We start from the raw sequence: 23,642 nt of genomic DNA on the forward strand, positions 1-23,642 counted from the left end.
GGGGGCGAAGGGCAAGTGGGGCCCAGGCCGGCGGGGCGGGTGGCGCGCGGCGCTGGGTGGGGGGTCCGCGGGCGACCCCGCGCGCGGCGAGTGCTCAGGGGCTCCGCGAACGCGTCGGGGCGGGGCGGGGCCAGGCCCGGGGGCGGGGCCAGGCCGGGGGGCGGGGCCAGGCCGGGGGCGGGCCCGGAAGCCCCCGCGCGCCCCGCCCCTCAGGCCCCGCCCCGCCCCCGCGTGGCTCAGCGTCCCGGCTGTTAGCGAGAAAGTGGTTTGACGCCGGGCCGGCGGCGGCGGGTCACGTGAGCGGAAGATGGCGGCCCCGGGTGGCGGCGGGGGCTCCGCGGTGTCGGTGCTGGCCCCGAACGGGCGGCGCCACACGGTGAAGGTGACGCCGAGCACCGTGCTGCTGCAGGTGCGGGGGCGGCGGCGGGGGGCGGCGGGGGGGCGGGGGGCGGGGGGCGCGCCTGCGGTTGGCTCCCGAGGGCCGCGGGGGCGGGGCCTGCGGGGGCGGGGCCTGCGGCGGCCAATGAACGGCCTCGTGGCGCGGCGGGCCCGCCCCTTTCCGTGCCGGGCTCCCGGCCCCCGGGCTCCGCGGGTCCCTGCGGGGCTGGGGTCGCGCCGGCGGGGGTCGGGGCCGCGCCTCCGTGCACCCCGCCGAGTCCGCTGCCGAGCCCCGAGCTGTGTGCCCGCCCGGGGTCCACTGCGCGTTCGGCCTTGGCGCCTGAATACTATTTGCTGAGTCACTCGCTGCACTTTCTCCGGGGCAGCTGTTGCATTAAAGAAACTTCTGGGCCCCTCGGTCCCGGGGCTGCTGCGTCCCGGGAGCAGCCCCCAGGGTGGGGCGGTGGCGGCCCATGGAGAGGACGGGGAGGCACTGCAGACAGCGCTCCCCGTGCGTGGGGACAGGGTCCCAAAGGTGTGTTGGGAGGTCTGTGGCCGTGGGCTGTCCTGCAGGCACCGGGGGGCACGGCGGCCCCAGCGAGGACAGGCCGAGAGCCTGGGAGTTGCAGCGGAGGGTGTGGATCTGTCGGGTGGACAGTCCATTGTGTGGCTTGTACTAGGCCTGGTCTGGCAAAGCCAGTTAGTTCACCAAGAGGTGGACTCTGCCTGCCAACCCAGCCACCAGGCCAGGACACAGTGGCTCACCGTCCTGTCGTCTGACTCCTAGGTTCTGGAGGACACATGCCGGCGGCAGGACTTCAACCCCAGCGAATACGATCTGAAGTGAGTTTGCTAGGATCCAAGTCCGTCCACCTCTCCCTGGCCTGGGGGCTTAAACGGACAAGTGTGTTGTCTCACGGAAACCCCAGGTCGAGGTGTGGCAGGGCCACACTCCCTCCAAGACTCTAGGAGAGGGCCTTCCTTATCTCTTCCAGCTTCTGGTGGCTGCACTGAGCCTCTATCTCATCCTCTCGAGGCCGCCTCCCTCTGTTGTTTTTTCCTCTTCTGTCTCCTATAAGACACTTGTCATTGGAATTAGGGCCAGGATGGCCCTAATGGTCAATTGGAATTGAAATCCAGGATGCCCTAATCTCAGGATCCTTAACTTAATTATATCTGCAAAGTCCTAATTTCCAAGTAAGGTTCCATTCCCAGGTTCTGGGGGTCAGGCTGTGGATGTGTCTTTTTAGGGGTTTCTGCAGATGGTATTTGTGCATTTGGTTGTATAAGTTCTTGTGGGGGCTCTGAGGGCAAGAGGAAGTGGTCATGCAGAAACCGGGAAAAACCTGCACAGTGTGTGGGTGGGGCCCAGTGTGTGGGTGGGGCCCGGCGGTCTCACGGCCCTGGGCTCGCATGCATGGGTCTCTGGGTATCTCTCTAAAGAGGGGGAGGGCTTGGGGAATCCCTGGGTGGCTGAGCGGTTTGGCGCCTGCCTTTGGCCTAGGGCACGATCCTGGAGTTCCAGGATTGAGTCCCATGTCGGGCTCCCGACATGGAGCCTGCTTCTCCCTCCTCCTGTGTCTCTGCCTCCCTCTCTCTCTCTCTCTCTCTATCATAAATAAAAATAAATAAATCTTAAAGAAAAAAAAAAGAGGGGGAGGGCTTTCAGCAGATTCTAGGTGGTCTACAACAGCAGAAGGGTCAGAACCCTGCCACGGTAGGTGTGGGTTTCTGTGCCACCTGAGGAGCAGTTCACCTTAGCAGTGTGTCTTAGTGGTACAGCCGTCTTCACATCGGGGACAAGAGGAGCCCCTGGTGGGGGAGCCTGCTTTCTTGGGCCCTGCTGCCCCTGAGAACTCAGGGCCGTGCTCCATGCTGCCTGTCCCCGGGTTGCTGTTACAGAGCCTCATGCTCTTTCTGTTCCCCCCAACCTCCCAGAAGCAGGTTAGAACTTTCTAGAGCAGAGTTAGGTACACGCCCCTCAGCCGCCCCTTGGATGTGTCTTTATTTTCTGAGTCTGTACTCGGACCTGTTGCTGGTTTACGCCTGGGCGGGCAGCTCCTTTCCTCCCTCAGAGGGTGACCTGTTTCTGGTTTCTCCCTCTTGCTCTTTGCTCATTTGGTCAACGCTGAGTCCATGCCCACTTTCTCTTTCCATTGGAAGATCCACTGCAGACAGGGACCCGCTGTGCCTCTGCGAGCTTGCAGGCTGCCCCTCTCTTCCTGCAGCCTTGGGGGCATTGGCTGGGGGAGTTGCTGCATGAACACAGACATCGCTCAGCTAATACCCTGCTCCTAGCTGGGCTGTGTCAGGATCTGCAGGGGAGCCCATGAGCTGTGGCTTGCTTTGCAGGTTTCAGAGGAATGTGCTCGACCTGTCTCTCCAGTGGAGGTTTGCCAATCTGCCCAATAATGCCAAGCTGGAGATGGTGCCTGTCTCCCGGAGCCGCGAGGGGCCCGAGAACATGGTAGGTGGCTCTCAGGGAGGGGCTGGCAGGACTGCTTCTTCTGGCTCTTTGACTCAAGCTGTTTGGACCACGGGAGGCCTCAGCATGCTGAGCAGATGAGATGGTCTCTTGCAGTGGTCGGAGGAGCGTGAGGGTAAATGGAGGGATGTGCCAGGCCAGACCCGTGTCCTCACACCTGCACCGCTTTCCAGGGGCAGCTGTGGATTGGAAAGGAACCTTCTGAGTCTTCCCTCCAAATTTATCGTTGGGGGGAGTCGGAAGGTTACTTGTGCTGCGTCTGTCAGCAGCACTTGCCCAGCCTCATGACTCTGGTCGTAGACTCGCTGAGCAATGGGAACCTGCAGAGTCCTGTGGGATGTCGAGCGCAGCCTAGTGTTGTTGGGAGGAGGACATGTCGCCCAGGGGCTCAGGCCTCACCCTAGACTTCACAGGCCTCACCTGGACCACAGCCCATGTCTTTGACCAAGGCCTGCAGCTGTCCACCAACTCAGTAACTTGTAGGTTCTAGAGATGGAGCGGACGACCCCACGGTTGTGTGGGTGGGAAGGACTGCAGTGCTGGTTGCCCACTTCTGTGTGTCTCTCTGGGTCCTGCAGACACCTTAGGGAAGGAGGTTTCCATCCCCGTAGAGAGATAAGGAAGCTCGGTCCTGAGGACGACACCTCTCCGGGGCTCACCAGGAATCAGGCAGCGGGGACTGGCCCAGCACTCCTCTTTTTGTTATGATTGTGGTTCTCAAACTTTCATTCAGAAGGAACCCTGACTTCCCTTGGGGGTTCCTAGAGGCTGTGGGGGGAGATTCTCTTGCACACACATCATTCTTCTCTTGTTACTGGGATTCAGTGCAGATGTGCACTTGACACAGTGTCTCGGCCAGAGCGCAGCATGCCAGGCCGCAGAACCAGCCCACGTGCCCAGTGAGGTGCACGTGGGTGTCGGACACATGCTGGCCTCGAGCTCTGTGCACACGTGCCCTCGTGTGTCTGTCATTTGGCAGAAGGACCAGGAAGGAAGTTCTTTTGGGTCATAGGTGTCCTTACTTAGGGCCGTAGTTGTTAACTGTGGAGCTGCAGAAGCAGTGTGCTCGTCTGTGAAGGAAGCTCAGGAGACGTAGCACGTTCCTGATCTCTGCCCACACGACAGGTGAACCCCAGATACAGCAGCTTACAACACAGGGACAGACAGACGCTTGCGGCCCCCGCCTCGGTGGCCATCAGCAGTGTTCGGGAGGCAGCGCTCACCTCCGGAGCCAGCTTCCCAGGAGGTCCCGGGAGCCCCGAGGGCCAGCGCTCTCTCACCTACCTGTGCCCTGAGACTCCGGCCCTGCACAGCGCAGGGCAGCTCCTTTTCTCCCTGACTTGGTTTCCTGCATCTGCCTCCCTCAGGTCCGCATCGCTCTGCAGCTGGATGATGGCTCTCGGTTGCAAGACACCTTCTGTTCGGGCCAGACGCTCTGGGAGCTTCTCAACCATTTTGCACAGACCAGGTGGGTGTTGGCAAGTTCTGGTGAGGACCGTGGGTCAGTGCGGCCGGCCCAGAGCCACAACGCCGAGGGCTGCTGTGGTCGGAGCCCGTGCCTTTTGGGCTCTGTGATCCTGGTAAGAGGCCTGCTTTGAGCTGAGGAGGCTGCCGGCCGTTGGCTGCCCCCGGCAGGTGCTGGCTGCCAGCAGCTCATCCTTTTTACTGAGTTTTCTGTCATGACAGCGGGGCGTTGTCCTCCTGGAGGGTGAAGCTGTCCTCTGTCGTCATGAGGGGCTTGGTGAGCAGTGAGGGGCACAGGGGCCTCTGGGCTCCTCAGCGGACTAGGGCTTCGGACGTAGACTTCCTTATCGTGGTAATGGCCACGTTTGAAAAGAAAGTCGTAATGGAGTTTGACACACGCCAGGTTCCGTCCGATAATTAACGGTTTGAATCTCATTTCTGAACGTGTCGCAATGGTGATGGTAGCGCTTTACTCTTTGGTCTTCTGCTTTGGCCTGGAAGCGCCCACGGGAGGGTGTGGTGGTCGCTGTGTGGCCCTGGGCTTGCTGCCCGTTGCCTCTGGGCCTCCCCAGGGCGATGTGGGGTGGCATGCTTGTGGGAGAGGGGACTCTGGGTAGGGCCCTCCGGGTGGCAGGGCCCCGCCGTAGGACAGCCCACAGTGGTTGGATGGCGGGGCCCACTGCCCCCCCCCCCGCCCCCGTCCCAGCAGCCGACTTCTCCCCCCTGCCCGGAGTTCTCTTCCCGTTCCTGCTGTGCTGGTCCTACTGGTGACGTGGCTGCGGGGGCTGCTGTGCCCTGACCAGCTGGCTCCCTTCTGCTCGCCTGCGCCTGGGCCCTGGCAGCCAGGGCTGCTTCTGCTCCCTCCGCTCCCTCCGTGGGCGCTCCTGGAGAGGACTTGGTGGCCCCCACCTCGGTGGCCATCAGCAGTGGTGGCACCTGTTGTCTGACCAGGGCCTCCCATCAGCTGGGTGAGGCCAGGCTTCTATTCTGATTTTTGGAAGAAGGACGGGACACCTGGAGTTGCTCGGGGCTCCTCAGCGCTCAGGGGCCGTGGGCGTCTGCCTTTTGCTGCTGTGTCTGTCGGTCTTCTCTCCTTCGTCCGGAGTGCTCGGGCCAGGTGGGCTGCAGCGGGCAGCCAGGGCCTCCTGGAGCTCGCCGCATGGCGCGGAGCGGATGAGCAGATGTCACAGGGAGGGAGGGAGGGCAGCATTTTCTGGGTCACGGGAGGTCTCGGGAGCAGCTGCCCAGGATGTCGGGGGGGAGCCTCTGGGCCCCGCCACAGAAGCAAGGACCAGGGAGTGCAGCACGTCATGCTTCCCCCTCCCAAAAGGCACCGAAGCCAACACCGAAGGATTTTGTAAAGTTAGAGCTCGACCCATGCAGCTGCACCAGGTCGCGGGCAGGTGGGCGATGGCTGGGCAAAGAGCAGGAGGGGAGGGGGTCTCGCTCCCCCACTGTGTGCAGCTCCGGGTGCCTGCCTGGTTGAGGCTGTGAGCGCTGTTTCCTGAACGGGGATTATGTGGGTGGAGCCCCCAGCAGTGGCCCCCAGAGCACTTGCAGCTGGGGTGGGGGGCTGGCTCCTGTGGGAGTGGCCGGGAGATGGCAGCCACGGGGACTGGGCAGCCCGGCCGTGGGTCGAGAGGCCCCAGGCTGGGCTGTGGCGCCAGAGCTCCCGGGTCTGAGGACCCGCCATCCCGCTCACGTGGAGTGTCAGCTGGGCTGGGCGGCTCGGCTGGTAGCCCGGGCACCTCGGGGTGGCAGCAGGGCGTGCGAGGCCCGTCAGTGCCCTCCTCGGAGCTGAGGGTGCGGGTCCCGGCTGTTCTGGCTGAGGCTTGGGACCGAGTGCATGGGAGCTGGGGACACAGCCAGGAGGCCGAGTGTCAGGACAGGACAGGGACAGACATGGGCCCCAGGTCCCACCGGGAAGCTGGCTGACTAGGGCCTTCAAAAACTGTAGGAAAAGTGTTTATTCTAGAATTATCTATTTGTCAAAGTATCAGTGGAAGGTAAGGATGGAACAGAGCCACTCCTGGCTGGTGGGGGGTGGGTCACACCTTTACCCCTTGCCCATGCTCTCAGGAAGCTGCTGAGACCGCTCCACCGAAGGGCAGGCAGGGTCTCCCCAGAAGGAGCTGGACGTGGGTGCAGGCCAGGAGTCCTGCCTGGGGGAGCAGAGTGGCAGGGAGCCGGGCCACCTCGCTGTGAGGACGCTCCCTCCGGAGGAGGCAGCAGTAGGTACAAATAAAAACAGAAGGATCAGTGTTGGAAACAAACCCCTGAGAAATCAGCATCCGAGTGGCGAGTCTCTCCCACGGCGATGCTGGACCTGGTCCTTGGTCAGTCGGGCACGAAGCAGGTGAGGACACGGTGGACGGCCCCTTGGGAGGGGCGCTGCAGGACCAGAGGAGGGACCGCTCTTGGGGGAAACTGGCTCACACCAGCAGGAGCCGGGCCCCTCGGCGCTTTACTCAGCAGCGGGGCGCCCACGAATGTGCGTGGGTGCGGGCTCCCTCGTTGTGCACTGAGCAGTTTCCATCCTCTACGTGTGGCCTGTGAGCATCCGCCAGCTGTCTAGAAGTTTCCTCCCAGCGCCCTGGCCACGGCTGGGAGCTGCCTCCCAGCTCCAGGCAGTTGGGGTGCTGCTCCACTAGCTGCCGCGGGGAGAGCGGGAGCGGGCCGCCGTCCGTCGGTCCGGCCCCCAGTGCCCGCTGACCGTGCGCTCCAGGGGGAGGGTGCGGGGCTGGCACGTAGGCCCCGCGCGGAGTTCCTCAAAGGCCCTGCGCCCAGCCTTTGCTCCACGGGTGTCCACGGGCTGCGCAGCAGGATTCACGAGCGGGAGGGTGGGTGGCATCTTCAGCCCCGGGTCACGGCCCCTGATGAGCTGGTGGGGCGGCCACCGTGGGGTCCGTGTGGGCGTGGCCCCCACAGCCCCTCGTGTGGCGGGCACGGCGGGTGCCCACTCAGCAGCTCTGGAGTCCTGAGTGTGCGTGGGGTGGGGTGAGCGGGGGCTGCCCTTTCTCACTCAGGTTGGGGGGGCGGAGGGGAGCGCAGCGTCCTGGGCCTGCTGTTGGTCGGGGGCGGCCCTGCCCTGCTCCCCGCCTGGCCCTGCTCCCTGGCCACCGGCCGGGCCACGTGGGCCGCACGTGTGGGCCGCGGAGGGGAGTCGGCAGCCACATCAAAACACCAGTCAGCAGGTGCGATTAATTTTAGGATCATGATCGGCTTGACGCAGGGTGTCCCCAGCGTGATGCTTTGAACACGTGATTAGTAGGGAAACGAGATGTTTGTAGTCCTTTGGCGGGTGGAGGGCTTTGAAATCCGGCGCGTCTCCCGCTTGGACGGGCCCCTGTGGCCGCAGCCGCATGCGTGCTCGGAGCCCGAGGCCGGGAGCCGCCAGGGACGGTGGGGGGGCACCGGGGAGGGGCTCCGGGCTGCTGCCCCAGTGCCCCCGCCGCTCTGCTCCCCCCGGCCCTGCGGCCCAGCCCGCCCCGTCTCAGCGCCGTCGTCTCCCTGGTGGGACACGCAGGGCTTCCGTGTCCCTGCGCAGGGCAGACTGTCTGCGGGTCTCGCTCAGAGCTGTGCGACCCTGGGGCGCCGCGGGCTGCAGAGGGGCTGCGGGTGAGCTCCGGGACCAGCCATAGTCACGCTGAGGACTGAACCGCCCAGGAGGAGGGGACTGTGGCTGTCTCCAGCCCTGACCCCATCTCTGTGTCCGGGGCCGAGTCGCCTGGACCTTGGGGATGTGGCCCTGCCCGGGGTGGGGGGCTCCTTGTGGACGCTGAGCTTGAAGTCCTGGCTCTGCTGGTCTGGGTTGGGCCCTGCCCGTTGAGCTCTGGCGCGGGGAACGCAGTGGCTTGTGTTGGCAGCGCCTGTGTCCGGCCCGTCTCGCTCAGGCCCGAATAGGTGAGGTAAATAGGAGGGTCTCCAGATGCCTGGCTCGCCCCCAGCACGGTGCCCCGCCAGGAGCTGGCCTGGGCGACGTCGTCTCACGCCTGTGGGGACAGCACGATTGTGGTGAGTGAGGACGTCTGCACGGCCACCAGCGGCAGCACCTCTGCCCTGCCCGGCCATCCCCACTGGCCTCGGCCCCGACCGAGGAGCAGGTTTGCTGACCTCAGAGGAGCGAGCGTCCTCCTGCGGGACTGAGGCCACGTCTGGGGGCGGGTGGCGCCCACGGAAGGCCTGCACGAGGCCCAGCGGCTCTGCCTGGTGCGGCGTGGGAGCAGCCCGGGCACAGGGCTCGTCCTCAGGAGGCCCGTGGCCCTGCTCCCCCGCGAGTCTGGGGACTTCAGTGAGTCTCTGTTGAGGGGGCAGCGGCCGATACCCTGGAACGTCCGGGTCCACTGTTCTTGGAGGGAGAGCCCTGCTCATTGGCCAGGAAGGTCTGGAAGCCATTGCGGCCGCCCCCCTTGGCGTGTTTACAGGCCTCTCCCTCAGATCCCCCGGGAATCTGATCCCTCTGGAGGAGCCGCACATCAAAGCCGGGCTGGCGTTTGATGTCCAGAGGCCTGGAGGGCACAGCGGCGAGCAGGCCTTCCCGGGCACTGTTGTGCTCTCATGGGGTTGTGATTTGTGAGCCCCGCCGGGGCATCAGGTGCCCAGAGGAAGGGGCTTGGAGAAAGCAGGCCTGGCCAGAGGTGCCGAGAGCAGAGGGGACCCCCTGGACGTGGTGGGTGTCGGCAGGCCCTCTGAGTCCCTCTGGTCCTGGAACCCATCTCCTGGTCCTTGGATCTGGGGTCCTGTTTGCCGGACGCATCTTCCTTGAGAGATTCTTCCACACGTCTTCTGTGTTATGTTCAGTAAGAAGAGCGTGTGGGTCTGGCCAGGGGCGTCACTCTAGGAGTTTGGGGTCCTCTTTTCCTGAGGCTGGGGCGGTACACACGAGGTCACGGCCAGCCCCATGTATTGCTCAGGTTGAGGCTGGCAGCCGGCTCTGGGGTACAGCTCCATTGTCCGCGTAGGTGTACGGAGGGGACAGGGTGAGCCCCACGGGGGGCTGTTCACTGAGGGGCCTCCCACTTTCCTGTGGGGATGTTGGGAGCAAAAGGACTGGCCGGGCTGGGGCGGGGGCGGGGCGGGGGCTGGGCCTTCCATCCTCCACGGTCCAGTTCTGGCTCCGGGTTGGGGGTCTCAGCTCTGGGCAGGCGCAAAAAAAAAACCTGGGAGTAAAGAGAAAGACCCGGGGGTCTCGAGGTCGGGCCCCGGCAGCCGTGCATTTCGAGTGTCCGTGGGCAGCCGGGGGCCCTGCTGCCGGGTTTTCCTGTCCCAGCCGCGTGTACATGGGCAGCAGCCTCCCGTCCGGGTGGGCCCCACCCCTTGGTTCGCCCTTCCAGGGGGAGGACGACCAGATAGGCCGCTCCAGGTGTGGTCTCGAGTGGGCGCTCGCAGTGAGCTTCCCGCCGCTTTGCCAGCAGCAGTTCAGGGTTCCGAGGTCTGGACTCGGCCTGCGTCCCGTAACCTCCAGTGTCAGCACAGGGCGGTGGAGCAGGGGTCGGCGTCAGGTGCTGCACGGGTGTGCATGGAGCGTGTGTGTCTTGCGCGCACCTGCACGCCTGCCGTCCCTCAGCTGTCCAGCTGCGCTGCCCGGGCCCTTCCCTCCCATGGGGTGCGTGGACCAGGGGAGAGGATGTCTGGTCTGGTGCAAGCGATGTGTGGAGAAGAGGGGCGGTGGTGTGGCCCTGGGCAACCTGGAGGACATGTTGAGGGGACACTGGGTCCGGATGATGGAGACGTGTTTATGTGGAGCGTCCATGGTGTTTCTGGTCTGTGTGCCCCCGTGTCGCCCCGGTGCCCGGCCCGTGTGACAGTGGCTAGGGCGTGCGTCCTGCCCCGCGTGCCGACCCCGCGCCCCTCCACGGCCTGTACTTTCACCTCTTGGTGACAGTGGTTCGCGGGGCTGCGGAGGGCCCTCTGTGAGCCCGGCCTCCGCGTCACGGCCCGAGGTCAGGGGGCCCCTGCTGCCCTCCACGCGGCTGGGGCGAGGACCGAGGCCACAGCCCCCAGGGGGACAGGGTGTCTGCCCTCCCGGCCTGGGGCTCTCGGGGACGGCTTCCCACGGGAGCACAGCTCGGGGGCTGCGGGGCTCCTTCCCGCGGACCCCGGCGTGGATGGTGGCCCGAGGCTTGTCTGGGAGCCCGGGGCCCCGTGGCAGGTGGCTCCCTGCCAGCCGTTGGCCGCCGCCCCGCCCGGGCCCGCCGTCCTGCACCGGCCCCCCCCCCCCCCCCCCCCGCGGAGCCGTCTGAGGGCGGCGGCGGCGGCCTGTGAGGTGTCCTTCTCCCGCAGGGAGCGCCTGGAGCAGCCGAGCGAGGCCAGCCCGGTCTGTGTGTACATGAGGGACGAGGTAGGTGCCCCCCCCGCCTGGCCCGAGTCACCACGCGGCCCGGCCCCGCTTTCCAATCTGGAAAATTCACTCTCAGGCCCGCCTTCAAAGCAGCGGCCTCTGAAAGCGTGATGTGTTTCATGGAAAAAAGCAGAGCGCCGGCTCGGTTGGCGCTAACCACGGGCCGCCCGGGCTGCTCCCCAAACCTCCTCGACGCCCTGTTTGTTTTCCCAGCGTCTCTCAAAGCCTGAGAGTCACAAAAGTGGTTTCATTTTAATAAATATTTGCTTTGCTCCGTGTTTTGATCTTTTCAAAACCGAGGGCAGCACGGTGCAGGCGTAGCCCGGCACCGCGGCCCTGCCTGTCCTCACCCGCCCGCCCGTGACGGGGACCCTCTTGGCACTTGGTCCCCTGGCTCACAGGGGCTTTTTGTTTTGAGTCTGGCCAAGTGCCCTTCCCTGGCCCTGGGTGGCCCCTGTCCCCAAGGGGCCCTGGGAGGTGTCCCGGTGTGGACAGGCCGTGCCCACCTATTTGTCGTGCTGGAGGTGCCCCAGGACAGGGCTGTGAGGGGCAGGTCCCCGGGGCCGTCAGTGGGAGGGACCTGGTGGGACGGGGCGCCGTGGGGGAGGCAGCTGCAGACCAGCCGACAGATGCTGGGGTGCAGGTGGGGCGCGGGAGGCAGGGCCGGCTGTGGCCGGGGACCCCCGTGGGGCCAGTGGTGCCCGTGCTCGGGCCGAGGGACCCAGCCTGCAGTGCCCTCGCTGGGGGCGGCCAGTGGGCTCAGCTGCGTGTCCTGTTCTGCCCTCTCAGGTGACCGGCAGAGCCGCCTTGCAGGCCACGACGCTCCAGTCCCTGGGCCTCACCGGGGGCAGCGCCATCATCAGGTGGGGGCCCTGCAGTCCACACGGGGGGGGACCGGGTCTGAGGGAACGCAACCCCCCACTTGGCTGACGGCTGCTCCTGCCGGGCCCTCAGGGTGCCGGGGTCGGGTGGGCCGGGCGCCGGGGGGTCTCACTCGCTTCCTGGGTCTGCGCCTCAGGTTCTCCATGAAGCGATGCAGCTCGGCTGGCGGGCAGGACCCCGGGGTCTCTCGGAGCAAAACCCCAGGAAGCCCGACCCCCTCCCTGTCCGCTGACCAGGCCGCCGGCAGCCCCCTGCTCCCGCTGGATGCAGCGGGGCTCAGCCAGGGTGACGTGAGCCATCAGGATGAAGCAGCCGCCTCGGGGGCCGGCCGTGTGGATGCTCAAGCCAAGCCGACCTCGAAGGAGCCCGCCCCCGCCCCCGCCCCCTTTGTTCCCTTCTCAGGAGGGGGACAGCGCCTGGGGGGCCCCTCCGGGTCCGCCAAGTCTGTGGTGTCGCCTTCAGCCAAGTTGCCTAAGTCCTTCTCCAGCCCCGGAGGCCCCTCCAAGCCCAAGAAGTCGCGGCCGGGCCAGGAGCCCCCGCCAGAGCCAGAGCCGGTACGAAGCGGGCTGGGGGGGGGGGTCCTCCCTCCTGGCCACTGAGCCTGGGTCCGCGGCGGGGTCGATGGGTGCGTGTTCGTCTTCTCTGGGGAGTGGTTTGTGTGCTGCTGTTTCGTGTTAACTTCCCCGAGGCACATTCTAGATGTACAGCACGGTGGGTTTTGACCAAAATGCGTGCCCTGTGGGCGGTGTCCTGGCGTCCTGGCGGAGAGCCGGGCACTCCTGGCGCAGGCAGTGCCTGGGAGCCGTGGCCCTCCACCCTTGTGCCCGCGCCAGCTGTTGGACCCAAAGGCCGCCCTGGTGTTGCTTGACCCCTAGCCGGGGTCCCTGTGCTCGTTGGCTGTCTCCTGCTGCTACCTAGTGGGTGTGGGGGCAGGCCCACTTTCTCCTTTAGTTTGTTCACGTGTGAGGATTTGGGTAGGTTCCTGCCTTGCACCATCCTTGCATTCCAGGGAGCGACCCAGTTTGGGTGACATGGGTCCTCCCGCAGCCTCTCTGTTGGAGTTGAGGCTGTAGTTCAGGCTTTGGCGCCAATAGCTCGGGTAAACCAGCGTGTGGGCGTCGCTGAAGCCACCCACGTGCATCCGGTCCCTTCTGGGGGTCCTCCTCTTTACTTCCAGGTCACACATCTGGGGGTGGAGGGTCAGGGGTGCCTGTGCCCCTGGGGTGGAGAGCGGGGGCAGAGCCTGTGTCCTTTCAGGGGCAGACGGCTGGGACTTGCTCCTGCTCTGCGGGTGAGCCACCCTCACTGTGTCCTTGCCGAGTGGATGGGGGGGCATAGGGAAGGGCCGCAGCCAGTCCTGAGTCCCCTGGCCGCCATCCTGGGGAGCCGGTGGGCGTGCCCTGGACCCTCAGCTGACGTTTGGGCTGTCTCAGAAACTAATATGCAGTCCCCATGTTCGTGGTCTTTGTGACCTGGGCCGGGCATCCGTGGCTGAAAGCACACGTGTGTGGTTGGGGTGAGCCCATCCCGAGGGGCTGGCTCCGCCTGGGCCTGCTCTTCTGGGAGTCCTTGGGTTTGAGGGCTGGACCCTAGGGCCAGGGCTGGCTGTCTTCTCCCCGCCGTGGCCTGCGGCTGGTGGGCCGGGGCACCCCCTGGCCCCGAGCAGGCCCTGGCTTTCTAGGTGTCCTGGGAAGCTGCAGACGGCCCCGCGGGCACCTGGGGGGTCTGGCCTGGTGCCCTCCCGGAGGGGGCTCCTCTCTGGCCCCTGTGCATCCCCAGGCTGTGAACCTGGGGCCCCCGGGCGGGAGGAGTCCTGGGGAGGGGCCGCCTGGCCGCCAGCAGCGGGTGCCTTTGATCTGGGCGCCCCAGCAGCTGGTTGATTGTGGAGCGTCCCCCGCCTGCCCGTCCGCCTGCCTCGTGCCTCCTGTCACTAACAGCCCCACACCCAGAGGGCTGGCCGGCCACATGGTGTCTGCTTTGTGTCCCTTTTCAGCCCCGGGGGGGTGGGGGGAGAAGGGAACAAAACGGAACTTTTGGGGGAACTTCAAAGGTGCACTTTGGTAATCAAAAAGAGTTTCCAAGTTTTCCATTAATGTTTTGCCTGTGTGTGGTTTTGGATTTAAATAAAGAGTCAGAAGAGACAGGATAAAATATAGGCAGGTCCTCGGCTGAGAACTGGGATGGTTTACAGACCCGGGCGGCTCTTGCCTTTGATGTCAAAACATTAATTATTAGAAGGTAGTTTTACTGGCCATCAGAGCCGGGCGCGGGGAGAGGCTGGGGCTGCCCGGCGGCCCCTGGCCTGTCCTTTGAAGTCCTTCTGCCGGCCCAGGAGGCCGCCCCGCAGCCCTGTGTGCGGCTGGGCCGCGATCCCAGCAGGCGCCCCCCACCCCCCAGCCGGTATGGGGGGCTCTGATCAAAGGCCCCGGTGCCCTGGGCAGGGCGGGCAGCTGGCGGCAGTCTCCCCTGCCCTCCCCTCACCCAGCAGCACTGGGTCTCCTCCCTCAGACACCGACCTGGGCCGTCCTTGGTGCCGTCGACCTCCGTCTCGGGGCAGGTGTCAGCCTGGCCGCTGGCCGTCCCTGCTCCCTGGTTTGTGGGCAGGTTTAGAGCACGTGGGGCTGGAGGAGCCCGGCCAGGGCCTGAGGGTCAGAGCAGACCTCGAGCGGTGCCCTCTGCTCCCATCTCTTGGCCTGGGCACCCCCCTAGCACCCTCCTGGGAGCACGCCCCACTGTGCCCCATGTGTGGGCCCAGGGCATGGTTGGAACTTGCCCTTGTCCCACGCGGCCACTGTTTGTGGCAGCCCTCAGGCTCCAGCAGCCGCCCAGGGGCCCAGCTGTCCCAGGAGGCGCGGCCGTGGCCTTAGCAGGGATGCCGCAGAGGCAGAGAGGTCGTGTCTCCGAAGGTCCTGGCCACGTGGTGCGGCAGGTGCCCTCCAGCCGCCTCTGCTGCAGCTGAGTGTGGGGGAGAGACGCCCAGTGCGCACAGCACGGTGGACAGTGGGCACGCAGGGTGGCCCGGCCCCCAGGGCTGGCCGGGCAGGGCCAGGAGGCCCGTGTAGGTGGAGGGCCCCCCTGGGACTGTTCCCACTGGGTGGGGGCCTCTGCTCTGTGGCTGCGGAGCTCGCGCTATGTGGCCTCCCCGGGGTCCTCGGGGCAGCGGCCCGGCCTGTGCACAAGGAGGCCCCACGCCACGCCTGGCATCCCCTCCACGGTGACACACGTGTGGTCACGCCACCGATACGTGGGAGCCTGAGCTTCACTGCTGGTGCTCGGCTGCCCGGTTATGCTGTTCCCTCTGCTCGGGAGGGGCCGCGGGCCGGGGTGAGGTGTCCTGCGCGGCCCCCTTGGCAGCCCCCCTGGGCCCGGGCTGGCCTCGCCCTCTGGCTCCGGCGGCGGCGGGCTTAGGGCGCCGGCTCTGTGAGTAACTCGGGAGGTTTGGCCCGCGGCCCTCGCGTACTGATTCATTTAAGCTCCAAGCCTCAAGGGGAAACGCTTCACATTCCCTCTGACCAGAGACCATTGTCAGAGGACAGTCTGGGCTGGGACTGGGGGAGAAAAACAAGGGCCCTCACAGGAAAGCTGGAAAATCTGGGGTTGAGGTCACCCCTAAATCGTTTTTACATTTTTTTCTCTGTGTGTCATCACATCCCGGAAAATTACTGTCAAGAAAATGAACTCTCAGCAGCGGTGAGGCCACTTCCGACAGGAGGGGACCCGTGTGCCCAGTGGACGCTCGGCCACTCGCAAGGCCGCTGCCAGAGGGTGTGGGCCCAGCGCCCGGCCCGCCCGGCCCTCCACGTGGGGTGCTGACCTTTGCCCTCAGTCGCCCCGAGCCTGGCATGGGGCCAAGGGTGGGCAAGGCCCCCGGGCCGTCCTGGTGAAGGAGGGCGCCTCCGGCAGGCCGGCCCCAGCAGGTGCTTGGGGGCTGCGGGCCTGCCCAGCCTCTGCAGCTCGGGCCCCCCGCAGACGCGCTCCTGGCCTCTCCTGCGCCCCCCTGGCCCCTGGCCAGCGTTACCCACCTTGCAGGCAGCGTTACAGCCGTCGAGCTGTCCTGCTCTGTGCCCACGTGTCCTCCGTCCTGCCAGAACTGTCCCTCACGGTGGCTACCACGTGTGCTCCTCTTCCTGAGGGTGTCATGCTGGAGCCGTGTGCTCTCCGCCCAGAAAGCTCTCCGGGAATCCGCGTAGGATGGGAGCCGCCTGCGGCGTGACCACTGGGGGGGCTTGCTGGCTCAGGGTCGCGCGTGAGCAGGGCCAGGGCTCGGCCCAGCTCCCCCTGGCCACAGCCCCCTCCTCTGCGGGGGACATGCCATCCCGGGGAAGGCCGAGTGGGGCTGTGCCGCTTTCTCCGGCGTCCGGCACTAGCTCGGGCCTCCGTGTGGCCTCGCGGGGCAGGGCCTGCCTGGGCCCCGACGGCGGGAGGTCTGGCCCCGCGCTCTGCCGGCTGCTCTTGCCCGGCATCCCGGCTCCCGGGGGACGGACAGGAGGGCGTGAGGTGCGGGAGGAGAGAAGGAAGCAGGGCAGATCCCAAACCAGGAAGGGTCTGGTCGGTTTTGTTTTCTGACCGAGAGTCGTGGCCCCTGAGCAATGTGGCGCGGGGGGCGGGTGTCCCCGGGGTCCCCCGTTCTGGAAGGGGCCTGGGGCGCGGGCACCACGGGCTGCGCCCAGGAGGACCCCGAGGACCCAGTGGGCAGGGCTCCCTGGGACTGGCTTCGCCGGGCAGGTGTGTTGGGCGCCGCGGATGCCGTGCTGCCGGGTCGTCGGTTCTGCGGGCAAGTGTGCGCTGGGTCCGCCCCGGGAGAGGCCGCGGAGGCGCCCGGCAGCCTGCGGGCTTCGTGCCTGAGTGCCCGGGTCCTGGCACGCGTGTACACGGCGGTTCCCGGCTCGGGCGCACCCGCGTCCTGCCCTCGCCGCCCCCGCAGCCCGCCCCGGGCGCCCAGGCCAGCCCTTGGCCCTTCTGGAATGCAGGCGCCGCGGCTGTGGGGGGCAGCCTGGCGCCTGGCATCTTGTTATAAAAAGCTCTGGTGTAGACGCCCGCAGTAGCGCAGGATCCTGTGGCTTCGAAGGGCAGCCCCCAGGGGCCTCGGCCAGCCCCCGACGGGCCCTGCTGCCCCGGCTCAGCCGGCCCTCCGTGGCCCAGGTCCGAGGGCCTCCTGATGGGAGCCCGCCTCCCTGCCTGGGCAGCCGGGCACGCGCCGGCCCGGGGTGGACGGCCACGGCCCGGGGTGCGGCTGCGGAGTCGGCCGTGCGGGCACAGCGGGTGTGCGGGGCAGCCGGGGCTCGTCCCCAGGGTGGCCCGCCCTCCAGAGCCTGCTACGGAGAGGACGTGGCGGCCTCCCGGCGGGACCTGCACACCCCGGCAGACCCGGCCCCACGGCAGCCTTGGCGCCGAGAGGTGACCCACCCCCACGCTCGGGACTCACAGGGGCGCTTACCCCCGGAGGCGCCTCGAGCCAAGCACGCCCTGCCTCCCGTTTCCTTCGTTGTCGCTGCCAATTAGGAGCGATGCTGTCACTTCCTGTGTCCCCCGGGGTGAGAGGGTGGGCTGGGCTACTCCGCTAAGGAGGGGAGGTGGGGGCAGCCGGGCCGTGGGGCCAGTGGCTGGCAGGTTTTTGCCAGACCTGTAATTTGGGGGCTGTCGGTTCCCCTGTCCTCCTGGGATCCCCGATGTGGGAAGATGCTGCTTCCCAGGATGCTGCTCCCCAAGTTTGCTCTCTTTGGGGGAGCCTGATATCAGGGTCTCTTGTCAAGACAGGGAGCGAGCAGGGAGCTGTGGGGATGGCCGGCCCTGCCGCACTGTCACTCCGCCCACTCCCCAGGCCCCCCCACTGCGAGGGTGCCTGCGGAGCCTGGCCGCGGCGTTCGGGGTGGCCAGTGAGCATCAGGCCCTGGGGTCCGTGTGGCCACCCCAGCCGTGAGGCCTGGGCGCACCAGCCCCACAGGCAGGAGCTGGGCCCTGGGGTCCCGTGTCAGCCGAGCCCTCTGCCCACCCAGCCGGTGGATCGGGACCCCGTGGTGTGCCACCCGGACCTGGAAGAGCTGCTCCAGGCTTGGCCCGCGGAGCTGCCGGACGAGTTCTTTGAAGTGACTGTGGATGATGTGAGAAGACGATTGGCCCAGCTCAAGAGTGAGCGGTGGGTGCGCCCCGGCCCCATCGGCGCTGCCCTGCTCCCACGGCCCCCATAGCAGGTCTGAGGGTGCAGGGGTTCAGGCAGGGTGTCCCCGGTCCCATCTGGCCCCGAGGGGGAGCAGCCCACGGAGCCCGTGTGGGCGTGAGGGGCCCCCACTCGGCCTGGCCAGGGAGACCCCAGACCTCACGCCCCCACCCACACCCCTGCAGGAAGCGCCTGGAAGAAGCGCCCTTAGTGACCAAGGCTTTCAGAGAGGCTCAGATGCGGGAGAAGCTGGAGCGCTACCCCAAGGTAGGAGCGCGGCTGGGGACGCATCTGGGCCGCGGCCTCCTGGGCTCCTGCCGCAGACACGGGCCCTGCCGGCAGCAAACGCAGCCCCGGGGCCGCCGGCCTGGTCACGCTTCACACGAGGCCTCACGGGGCCTGCCCAGCCGTGGGTCATGGCCAGTCAGCCTCATTTTGTGTGGAAAGCAGACACTTATACGTTTTCGCAAACGTGCACGGTGGTTGCCTGACGGGCCCTCGTGTGCGGCGAGCCGAGGCTGCAGCCCTGGCCGGGAGCGTGCCAGTCGCCCGGGCCCAGGCGGTCGCTGGCCCTTCTGCTGCCCCAGCCCTGGGTGCGGCTCCTGGGCATCCAGGGTCTAGGGCCCAGCCAGACGGGGCTGGCTGTTCTGCTGACGTGCCTTGTTCTGGCTCAGGTGGTCCTGAGGGTCCTGTTCCCTGACCGCTACATCCTGCAGGGCTTCTTCCGCCCTAACGAGACTGGTAAGCGGCCCTGCCTGGGCTTCCGGGGTGGGCGGGGGGCCCTCTGAGCCCCTCTGGGCTGGGCTTCTTTCTTCCAGGGCGTGGGACTGTGGCTGCCTGGCCTTTGGGGGACGTGGGTGTTACCAGTTGCTGCTGCCCATGTGGGGCAGGCCGTGAGCTTGCAGTGTTGGGGGTGTGGGCACGGGGCTGGGGGCTGGCCTGGTGCCGAGCACCCCTGTGCCCCCCTGTTCAGATGAAACAGGAGAACCCAGAGCAGGGGTGGGCCCAGCCCCCCCAGGAGGTGTCTCTGGCTTGGGGCTGCAGCTCATCTAGAAGGAATGTGCCTGTGCTGCCAGTCCTGAGTGGGGTTCTTGGCGACCTGTCCCCAGGCCATGAGAGCAGTAGGTGGGCCCTGAGGTCCCTGGGGTGCTGCTGCGGCCTCTCCAGGGCGGAGCTCAGGATTGGGTGGTGGGCAGAGGTGAGGAGAGGGACGCCCCGGCAGGCCGAGCACCTCGGGACTCTGGGACAAACTCGCTTGGGTTCCTCCCCCTGGGCCTCAATTTGGCTTGAGGGTGGGGGTGCCCAGCTGCCTTGGGTGGCCCCTGGCCACAGGTCTTGGGGGGTCTGCAGTGTGGGACCCAGGTCTGAGTTAGGGGCCTGTGCCTATCCCATGGAGCCTCTCTGCCTTCCCTGTACTTCTCCAGTGGGGGACTTGCGGGACTTTGTGAGGAGCCACCTGGGGAATCCTGAGCTGCCCTTCTACCTGTGTGAGTTCTCCTGGGTCCCCTGGACACCTGCGGGTGGCCTTTGGTGACCCCTGACCCCTCCCAACTGGGGCTCGAAGCAGCCTTGCCCTAGAAATGACGCTGTGGGGCTATTGGTCCTGCCGGGAGCCCGCCCAATCGTGTGAGCCTCACTGGTAGCAGAGGGCGAGGCAGATGATCAGGGGCTCGGGAGGGGAGCTTGGTTCATGCCCCCCCAGTGCCCCTGCACCCTCTGCTTCCAGCCTGCCTTCCCTCTCCCGGGTGTCTGGGCTGCGCGGAGAACCGTGTGAGGCCGGGGCCCCCTCGCAGCCCCTAAGCCCCCCGCCAGGGCTCTCATAGCGGCAGAGGTGGGCAGGGGGCCGTGAGCTGGGGTGGGGGGCAAGGTGCTCCATGGCCCAGACAGCTGTCTCTTTGCAGTCATCACTCCTCCCAAGACTGTCCTGGATGACCACACGCTGACCCTCTTTCAGGTACTGCCCTGGGGCGGGGGGGGGGCAGGGGGTTGGGGGTGCAGGTGCGGCCACTGGCTCTGGAGGAGGAGCACCCTGGCAGCTCTACGGGAGGATCTGACGCCTCGGAGAAGGGGTATGGGGGGAGCACCTCTGCGGCTTCCCAGCCTCCAGTTCCTGCCCCTGCAGGGTGGGGCCTGCCCGGCTGGCCGCCCTAGGGTCTGGGTGACTGGCCAAGCAGGCAGGGCTGTGGGGGCCCCGAAGATGAAGGGCAGAGGCGTCACCTGCAGGTGGCGGCTGGCTGGCTGCGGGTCCCTGAGGGGTGGCCTCGGCTGCGGGGGCGGCTGCTGGCCTGCTCCCCTGCCATTTCCCCTGCACCCCAAGGCCTCTGCGGGGAATGTGCGCTCCCCAAGAGCTGGGTCTGCTTCCGCTGCCGCTCCCTGTGGCCCCCCAGCTCCTGCAGGTGAGGGGGGAGCAGGGTTGGGGCGCCCTGCCCTGCCCTGCGGGCCTGCCTTCCAGAGGAGGAGGAATGTCCTGTTCCTCTGCCCCGGAGGGTAGCCTGGGGCCTCCCCAGCCCTGCGGCCTAATGGTTTCCTCTTCAAAGTGTTTTCAGATATTTTAATTAGTAACAGAGGCCGCCCTCGTTAAGTGGCTGGCAGGCCGCGAGGTCTGAGCTGGGGCAGGGGGCTGGGTGCTGCCTGCGGCTGCCCCGCTGGGGGGGACACGGGGCAAGGCCCACAGGGACTGGGAGTTTAGCAAAGGAAAGAGGCCAGGGCGGCGGGGGCAGGGCCCGGGAGCCCCAGGGGCGCTGGGCCTCTTCCTCCCTCCCTCCCGGGCAGCCTGTTGATAAACATTGAAGTTAGGAGATGCCCGGGGTGGGGTGGGGGGACCGGCTTCCCGGTGACACTGCCCCGCCGCCAGCAGCTGTCTCCTTTCATCCGTCAGCTGAGCCGGAGCCGCGGGGCCTCGGCTCGGGGTGGCCGCCCCGCCCGCCGCGATCAGAGCGCTGGCAGCGCCCGGGGAAGGAAGCCTTCCGCCCGTGTGGGTGCGCGGGCGTGGGCGTGGGCGCGGAAGCCGCCGCTTTCATGTCCCTGGCAGGGCCGTGCTCTGGCCGCCGGCTGCCCGGGAGGCTGCCCGCCGGGGGCCGCGCTCAGCCCAGGGAGCGTCGGGCTGGGGTGGGTGCGTGCTGGCGAAGGTGGGGCCCGGGCCAAGGGTGAGGGGGGATGAGGGGGTGCAGTTGGTGGGCGCGGGCGCCGCTGGTGCCCATCACGTGGGCTCAAGTGCCGGTGCTGTCCTGGGCCCAGGGGACCCCCGCCCGCTCCGCAGGGAGGGTCCGGCGTGTGCCCGAGCGGAGGGGTAGCGCTCCTTCCTGGAGGTCGTGGCCGCCTGCGCTGTCCACTCACCCCTCACCTGGTTGGAGCCCCACAGATGCCAGCGGGCGAGGGTGGACCGCTGGTGGGGGGCTGGGTTCAAGGGCCCTGCAGCACGCCTCTGAGGCTTGAGGCCCTGCAGCCCCCAGACCGCCCTGCCAGGCGGGTGTGGGCAAAGTCTCACGAACCAGAACATTCTCATACACGCAGCGCCGAGAGGGGCCGTGGTGCCCGGAGGGTCGGCCAAGCCGGGGCTCCCGGGGGTTGGGGCAGCACCATCCCTGTGTCCCCATCCTGCTCCCCATCTTCTGGTGCCTCCAGGACCCTGCACGCCCCGCAGGAGGCTTTGATGGCCTGTGTCAGGACGGCACGAGGGCTTTTCGGATCTGCCCCGGCCTCGGCCTCCGGCCTCCACTGAGCGCCTCCTCAGGTGCCGAGGCAGGCCCGGTGGACTCTGGAGCCCCCTGCCTGCAGTCCTGATGCTGCACCTCCACTTAGCCCCTGCTGGGTCTGCGCGCCCCCATCCCCCCATCCCCAGCCGTGAGGGGCCCCGAGACCCACCCTGACCCACACCTGAGCAGGAGCCCTGCCCGCTCCCCGCTCCCCCCGAGGGAGGAGACCCAGGAGAGGGTGTGGGGTTCCCGGTGCAGCGCCCCCCTGGTCCTAGTGCTCCCTACCAGGTCTCTGCCCAGAGCCGCGTCGGGGGGGACTGGAACTCTGGTGTGGGCGTTTGGGGTCTGGCTGACCTGGGTGGCCCCTCCCTGCGCAGGACTCTCGTGGTCGGCGAGGGTCCCCGCTGTGAGCAGGTCTGTGTGCCCCCCACTGCCGCAGAGCCCTATAGGCTGTTCTTTGAGGAACACCTCCCCTTTTTGCTCCCCAGACGTCCCGCCCCCCTGCCCTGGTCTCTGTGTCCATCTTTGTCCCTGCCCTGTCGGCCCCTTGCAGTCTCTGCGGGGCGGGGGAGCTTCCAGGCAGGTTCCCCAGTGAGCCAGGCCGTTGGGAGAAGAGGTCAGTAGAAATGCCAGAGTGCTCGCACTAGGACCCAGTGCTCAGGGGCTCCTGCAGGGACCCCTGGGTCTCACCGTGCCCCCAGCTTGCACCGGGGCTGGTGGGTGGGGGAGCTAGTAGAGCCGCGCTGGGCAGTGGCCCCTCTCTCAGCGGAGCCCTGGTCCTGGGGAGTGCACGTAGCTGCACATGCAGCCTGCAAGAGGCCACCACAAACGTGGGCTGCAGCCCCCCCACCTGTTCCCTGGTCCCCACCTGGTGCCCTGAGCTGCCTCCTTTTCTCCCACAGGCGAATCTCTTCCCTGCTGCCCTCGTGCATCTTGGAGCTGAGGAACCGACAGGTGAGTGGGGGTCCCTTCCCTTGCCCAGCGCAGCTGGCCAGCCCCAGGTCCCGAGCATCCTGGCTTGTCGTATGCCCCGGAATAAGGGATGTGTAGACATGTGGGAGGGAGGTCTGTGCCCAGACAGCCCCCCCGCCTGGGCCGCTCCCCTCCCAGGGCCCAGCAGCTGTGGCCTCACGGTGGGCTGGGTGTCCACAGGCCTCTTCCTGGCGCCGAGGCTGCTGGAACACACGGTCTCCCCGTCTGCGGCTGACGTGCTGGTGGCCAGGTGAGTGCCTGCACTGTGGAGGGGGAGCCCCTGCCATGGCGCGTCGGCTGTCCTGCACCCCGGCCTTCTGTCCACAGGTGCATGTCCAGGGTTGCTGGGACTCCACCCCCAATGCCGGCCCCTGACCCTGCACCCCTTGACTTGGAGCCAGCGGCTGAGGCGGAGGCAGTGCGGCTCCCTGAACCCAGCCCTGGGTCGGCCCAGCCGGTCAGAAGGGACCTGGGCAAGGTGCCCAAGTGGCTGAAGCTGCCAGGTACCGTAGCAGGGCGCGGCGGAGGGAAGGGGCCGCTGACCCAGGGCCCCGTGGTCATCCTGGTGTTCCCGTTGCAGCCGGCAAGAGGTGAGGGCCGCCAGCCTGGACGCACCATCTGCCGCCACAGGACCCCCCCCCCCCCCAAGCAGGAATAAAGGTGTGAGCTGCCGGCCCGGCCCCCCCACTGTCGTCCTTTCTACAGCAAAGGGCCCTGCTGTCCCCTGGGCCCGTGAGTCCTGTTGCTGGCCTGCACGTGTCGGCCCAGGTCTAAAGGCACAGGGGTCTTACTGCGAGCCGTGACTTTACCTAACTGACCCCAGGAATCACCCCTCCTACGAGGACCCACGTGCGGGGGATAGGCCCCAGGCGAGCAGGGCCGCCCTAACCCAGGGCACCGGACGGGAGGGACAGGGAAGGTAGGCTGCTGCTCCCTCTGAGCACTTCTCGGCCTTGGGGCACAGGTTCTCCCAGCTGCCCCTCTAGGTCTAATCACTTCCACGTCCTTCCAGGGCTTTGAACCCCTGCAACTCCCCGAGGAGCTGGGTGGGAGGAGAAAGTTGGGGAGCCAGCCAGCGGGGTGAATCAGGGAGGGCAGGCTGGCCCCCGCAGCCCATACCCTGCTCAGGTGTGGACGGGGCTGCCCCCAGGTGGTCCTCTAGGGTTGCTCCCAATTCCTGGGGTGGGTGGGGCATCCTCCCTAGTGGACATCCTGTGGCTGTGTCCAGACTGCACAGTTCCTGAGCAGGTTTTGGAGCTGAAGCAAGTT

At 67.1% G+C, this 23,642-nt stretch overlaps 1 protein-coding gene across 2 annotated transcripts; it reads left to right on the forward strand.

Annotated features, from left to right (window-relative positions):
• Window positions 1-248: 248 nt before the first annotated feature.
• On the forward strand, window positions 249-23,053 carry ASPSCR1 (ASPSCR1 tether for SLC2A4, UBX domain containing). Of its 2 annotated transcripts, none has more exons than XM_041724825.1 (16): window positions 249-409; window positions 1,166-1,221; window positions 2,731-2,845; window positions 4,231-4,331; window positions 10,610-10,667; window positions 11,457-11,530; window positions 11,686-12,103; window positions 17,546-17,685; window positions 17,892-17,973; window positions 18,381-18,447; window positions 19,131-19,193; window positions 19,608-19,660; window positions 22,304-22,355; window positions 22,554-22,623; window positions 22,701-22,876; window positions 22,954-23,053. In XM_041724825.1, the coding sequence occupies exons 1-16, from the start codon at window positions 308-310 to the stop codon at window positions 22,965-22,967; spliced, it is 1,641 nt and encodes a 546-aa protein (XP_041580759.1). In that variant the 5' UTR covers window positions 249-307; the 3' UTR covers window positions 22,968-23,053. The 2 variants fall into 2 exon arrangements, with proteins under 2 accessions (XP_041580759.1, XP_041580760.1); XM_041724826.1 differs by lacking the exon at window positions 249-409 and adding an exon at window positions 557-913.
• Window positions 23,054-23,642: the final 589 nt, after the last annotated feature.

The sequence above is a fragment of the Vulpes lagopus genome, chromosome 12, assembly GCF_018345385.1.
Source record: "Vulpes lagopus strain Blue_001 chromosome 12, ASM1834538v1, whole genome shotgun sequence".
Lineage (NCBI taxonomy): Eukaryota > Metazoa > Chordata > Mammalia > Carnivora > Canidae > Vulpes > Vulpes lagopus.